The sequence below is a fragment of the Mercenaria mercenaria genome, chromosome 2, assembly GCF_021730395.1.
Source record: "Mercenaria mercenaria strain notata chromosome 2, MADL_Memer_1, whole genome shotgun sequence".
NCBI classification, from domain to species: domain Eukaryota; kingdom Metazoa; phylum Mollusca; class Bivalvia; order Venerida; family Veneridae; genus Mercenaria; species Mercenaria mercenaria.
The window spans coordinates 36164061-36170060 of record NC_069362.1 but is presented as its reverse complement, the minus strand read 5'-3'; the positions used below and the strand labels follow the sequence as shown (position 1 = coordinate 36170060).

Genomic DNA, 6000 nt, shown 5'->3' with positions numbered 1-6000 from the left:
CCCCTGTGACCTTCACCTTTCAAGGAGTGACCCCAAAATCGTTAGGGGTCATCTACTCTGCATGACCAATCATCCTATTAAGTTTCAACATTCTGGGTCAAGTGGTTCTCAAGTTACTGACCGGAAATGGTTTTCAATGTTCAGGCCCCTGTGACCTTGACCTTTAATGGAGTGACCCCAAAATCGATAGGGGTCATCTATTTTGCATGTACAATCATCCTATGAAGTTTCAACATTCTGGGTCAAGTGGTTCTCTAGTTATTGATCGGAAATGGTTTTCCATGTTTAGGCCCCTGTGACCTTGACCTTTGATGGAGTGACCCCAAAATCAATAAGGGTCGTCTACTCTTTATGACCAATCATCCTATGAAGTTTTAACATTCTGGGTCAAGAGGTTCTCTAGTTATTGATCGGAAATGGTTTTCAATGTTCAGGCCCCTGTGACCTTGACCTTTGAATGAGTGACCCCAAAATCAATAGGGGTCATCTACTCTTCATGATCAATCATTATATGAAGTTTCAACATTCTGGGTCAAGTGGTTCTCTAGTTATTGATTGGAAATGGTTTTCGATGTTCAGGCCCCTGTGACCTTAACCTTTGACAGAGTGACCCCAAAATCAATAGGGGTCATCTACTCTTCATGACCAATCATCCTATGAAGTTTCAACATTCTGGGTCAAGTGGTTCTCTAGTTATTGATCGGAAATGGTTTTCAATGTTCAGGCCCCTGTGACCTTGACCTTTGATGGAGTGACCCCAAAAACAATAGGGGTCGTCTACTCCAGCAGCCCTACAACCCTATGAAGTTTGAAGGTTCTAGGTCAAAGGGTTCTCCAGTTATTGCTCGGAAATGAAGTGTGACATACAGACGGACGGACAGGGCAAAAACAATATGTCTCCTGGGGGAGACATAATAACTGAGATATAGTGAAAATACATCAAAATCAACCTTAAATTTAAAGTAAAAGGGGACATAATTCATAAAAAAATTATGTCAGAGTTAAGCACCTTATGTCACATGATCTGGGTGATGAGGTGGAACAACTATTTTAAGTTTGAATCAAATCCATTTAGTAATAACTCAGATATAGTGAAAATACAACAAAATTAACCTTAAATTCTAAGTAAAAGGGGACATAATTCATGAAAACTTAGTGTCAGAGTATGCACCTTGTGTCACATGATGTGGACACATGATGTGGGAGATGAAGTGGAACATCTATTTTAAGTTTGAATGAAATCCATTTTGTAGTAACTGAGATATAGTGAAAATACATCAAAATCAACCTTAAATTCTAAGTAAAAAGGGGCATAATTCATAAAAAAATGGTGTCAGAGTTATGCACCTTGTGTCACATAATGTGGGTGATGGGGTGGAACATCTATTTTAAGTTTGAATCAAATCCATTTAGTAATAACTGAGATATAGTGAAAATACAACAAAATTAACCTTAAATTCTAAGTAAAAAGGGGACATAATTCATGAAAACTTGGTGTCAGAGTTATGCACCTTGTGTCACATGATGTGGGTTATAAGGTGGAACATGTATTTTAAGTTTGAATCAAATCCATTTGGTAATAACTGAGATAATAGATTTCGGGACGGGACGGGACGGGACAGGACGCGACAAAACTGACTCCTATATACCCCCCTCAAACATGTTTGGTGGGGGTATAAAAATGAGCTTACCAGGCATCAATATTTGATATATTTTAGTAGCACTGTTATACACAACTTGCTCATTTAGCGTGGAGGCACCAAAGTTTTATCAAAAAAGTGTATTTTTATAGCTCGTTGGTTTTATAAAGATCAAGCAGAAAATGTGGGTTTAAAATGTTAACACAGTTTTTATCTATATATATATATACATGTATATAATAATGATCTAGTTTTTAACATTAGATAACCCAATGTCATACATGACTAGATTTTATAGGGACAGTCTGACAAATTAGTACAAAGAGGTACAAAAAGTGGCATCTAGAGCACTGGTACCGGACCAGAGAGAAAAGAAACTGTACATGTAAAAACCTTTCCCCAAGGATAATATAAGAACCATCTTATGGTATACTTTGGGGTAAGGTGTAACATGTATACAGTGGCATCTTTTCTGGTATGGCACCAGTGCTCTAGAGTGTTACCATACCTTTTTAATTATTTGACCTAGTGACCTACAGTTGTAATTTTTGACCCTAGATGACCCAGTTTGATCACCTTATTAAATGAAGCATTCTGACTAAGATTCATTAAGACAGGGCCAAAAAGGTGACCTCTTAGGAATGTTAACAGTAAAACTGTTGACATCAGACAGTCCACAACAAACACAGGATGATCACAATAACTTATCTTGAGCAAGAACAATGGGTGAATAACAATATTTTTGATCAGTAGCAGGACTACTTTATTTAATTTTACTCAGCAAGAGTAATGGTGTTGACCTCTGAACTGGGAGGTTATGAATTCAAACTTTTTTGTGGTCACACTTTCATACCTCCTTATAAGACACCAATATTTTTTTCTTTATTTTTGTCTACAAAGCACAAGCCAAACTTCAAACTTTTTTCACAACTAAGCTAAAATAAAACAATATAAAATGAAACTAAAGAAAGTAAAATTATCAAATTTTATTTTTCATAAGTAACAAATATTAATAATAAATAACAAAACAAAATATTCTAGTTGTGTAAGTGTTGAGATTTTTTCCTGTCATCTGTGTGGGCACGATCTTTTTGTGTGACCTGCAAAATACATAAAAACTACCTGGTTTGTTCTGTAAAAATAGTATGCTGTATGATCAAAGTGGACATGTACCATCTCGAAATAGTCTGTACAGTACATTTTTCTGAATTTGTCTCCCTATGCATTTAATCTTGTTTAGGCAGACTGTTTTAGGAAACAGGATGTGGAAGTAAATGTTAACTTATCACAGAGAAACATACTGAAAATTATAAATGATGCTATGTAGATTTTATGCATGAAAATCAAAGAGCCATAAATATCATATTTTAACCATTAAACCTGAAATACATGTGTAACTAGGATTGCTACAGATAATTCCTATGAAGTTTCATTCAAATCCCACTAATAGTGTAGACGAAGCAACCTGGACAAATTTTATTAAAAAAGATCTTTGAGGGGCTGTAACTATGCAGAAAAAAATAATCTGAGTGGGATGTGTCAAGGATCTGCAAAACTAGGCTGAATACCAATTATTCATCTGAAGTTCCATTGAAATCTTGACAGAAGTTTTAGAGATAAAGTGAAAACAAGTAGCTCTACATAGCCTTCATGATAATGCCTTTATGTATAATAATCTAAGGGCCATAACTCAGTGAACAAGGAGCTGCGTTCAATAAACGCTTGATGCCTCCGGTGGCATCCTTGTCGACAGATTTTGCACCTAAATCCAAAATGAGGTCAAGGTCAAACTGAGGTCAGGTGATGTTTGAAGATGAGGAATGGTCACAGTTTACATCTGTATTAGTATCAATTTATTCTTGTAAGGGGTATTAATGCTAGACCAAAGGATCCCATTTGGTTAACCAAGAGATGGCCCATATAAAGCAACCTAAGTCCAAAATGAGGTAAAGGTCAAACTGAGGTCAGGTGATGTTTGAAGATGAGGAATGGTCACATGTTACATCTGCATTAGTATCAAGTCATTCTAGTAAGGGTTAGTGATGCTAGACCAAACGGTCCCACTTGGTTAACCAAGAGATGGCCCATATAAAGCAACCTAAGTCCAAAATGAGGTCAAGGTCAAGGTCAAACTGAGGTCAGGTGATGTTTGAAGATGAGGAATGGTCACAGGTTACATCTGCATTAGTATCAAGTCATTCTAGTAAGGGGTATTGATGCTAGATGAAACGGTCCCATTTGGTTAACCTCGTACGGATGGACGGACAGACAAACAGACAGGACAATCACTATATGCCTCCCGCATCAGTAGATGCCGGGGGCATAAAAATAATTTCAACCATAAAATCCATAATACATGAACAACTAGTCTTATTGCAGATAATTTTTATGAAGTTTCAATCTAATCACATCAGTAGTACAGGAGAAGCTGTCTAGACAAATTTCATTAAAGAAATGACTTTTAAGGGGCCATATCTCTGCAAAAAATAGTCAGACGATATGCTTCAACAAGGCTTCATACCAATCACTGAAATTCAAACCAGGGATTTTTGAAAAGTGAAGACAAGCTAACTGCTGATGGACAGATGGACTGACAGCTCAGTTTGGATCCAGGGCCAGGCCCATGGGGCCCAAGGGGCTCATGCCCCTGTAGTCGGCTGAAAAGTGACCTATATTCATCAAAGTTGCACTTAAAATTTAGATCCAAAAATGTGCCATAGACATCAATATCATACCTATATTTCAAAAATTTTCAGGAGATCCCGCATAACAGGCGGGGGATACCCATTCCGTGCATACCCCCACCTGGACCTATGCCCCTTGCTGATAACACCTTTATTCGAAACTGGTGCCCCCAATCCAACCCCCAGTCAAATATTTCTGAATCAGGGCCTGTAGACAGACAGAATAGTTAGTCTCCAATGAAAAAGGGAAACATCATTTTTCTTATACTTCATAATACATCATATCTATGACACCATGTTTATTCCTAGATAAAACTGTATCAATACGTAAGAGAAATATTATGTTAAACAATCCTTAAAAGAGTTCTGAAGCTTTCACTGAATAAAAAAAAACAAGACTGCTTTCAATATACAAAAGCAAGAGCAGCCGCAATGCAGAGCAATTTATGCCAAAAGGTATGACCTTTGACCCCTAAATGTGGTCTTCACCTTAAAGTTAGCCATCTGAAACATGAGCTGTGCACGTCGTCTTCATGTAGTGAATATTTGTGCCAAGTTTCATTAAATCCTTCAAGCAGTTCAGGAGTTACAGAGCTGACACGAAACATAGTCATATGACCTTTGACCCCTAAATGTGACCTTGACCTTGAAGTGAGTCATCCAGAAAAATGCACTCTGCACATTGTTTTGATGTGGTGAACATCTGTGTCAAGTTTCTTCAAAATCCTTCAAGGGGGTTAGGTATGACCTTTGACCCCTAAGTGTGACCTTAGCCTAGAAGCGAGCTATCCAAAACACGCGCTCTGCAAGTCATCTTGATGTGGTGAACATCTGTGCCAAATTTCTTTAAAATCGTCCTTAAAGCAGTTCAAGAGCGGACACAAAACAAAGTCATATGACCTCTGACCCTGAAGTGTGATCTTGACCTTGAAGCAAGCCATCCACAACATGCGCTCTGCACGTCATCTCAATGTGGTGAACATTTGTGTCAATTTTCTTTGAAATCCTTCAAGGGGCTCAAGAGTTGCAGAGCGGACATGAAATTGCTAATGGACAGACACCAGTGTCAAAACATACTATTTATGTCCCTTTGGGCATATAAAAATGTAATTACCTTCTACCCCACATAATCCACATTTTTTGCTTCTTTTAATTGCTGACCCATTTTCTCCTGGTGCTGCCCTCTTCCTGCCACCACCTCTACTTACACCACCTCCACCTCTACCACCACCTCTACCAACATCGCCTCTACTGCTTCCTCCTGCGAGAGATAAAATCTTCAATTAAATCTTTAATTAATAAATGACCTTCACCACCTCATGTAACACTTGGGGAAATTGATTACATGTATTGACCATACTTTTTTTTATTAATCATATGAAAGTTATACAATTTCTTCGTGATGCAAAAAAAAAAAATCTGAAACACTAATTAAAAGGATAAAAATAAGTACGTAAATAATGCCCATTAAAGTAAAATCAAATTAAAGGCACTTTTCACCTGTAGTAACCAGTAACCAGAATTTGTTCTATAAAAACAAGGCAGTCTGAAAGACAGCTAAATCCCCCGCCACTGCTATGGATAGTGAAAGGGTAAAACCTTTGATTTTAGCTGTGACCTTGACCTTGAACTGACATGGCTGACTCATGAATTCTGCACAACGTCTTGATGAGGTG

General features: G+C 37.6%; 1 protein-coding gene across 1 annotated transcript in view; it reads right to left on the bottom strand.

Annotated features, from left to right (window-relative positions):
- Nucleotides 1-2611: 2611 nt before the first annotated feature.
- LOC123563720 (DNA topoisomerase 3-alpha-like) overlaps nucleotides 2612-6000 on the bottom strand; it is a 73304-nt gene continuing 69915 nt past the window's right edge. Inside the window, exons 29-30 of the mRNA XM_053535136.1 lie at nucleotides 5439-5585; nucleotides 2612-2740 (exon numbers count right to left, since the gene is read on the bottom strand). Of these exons, the coding sequence (XP_053391111.1) occupies nucleotides 2709-2740; nucleotides 5439-5585 (179 nt within the window). The 3' untranslated portion in view covers nucleotides 2612-2708. The remainder of the gene's footprint in view (nucleotides 2741-5438; nucleotides 5586-6000) is intronic.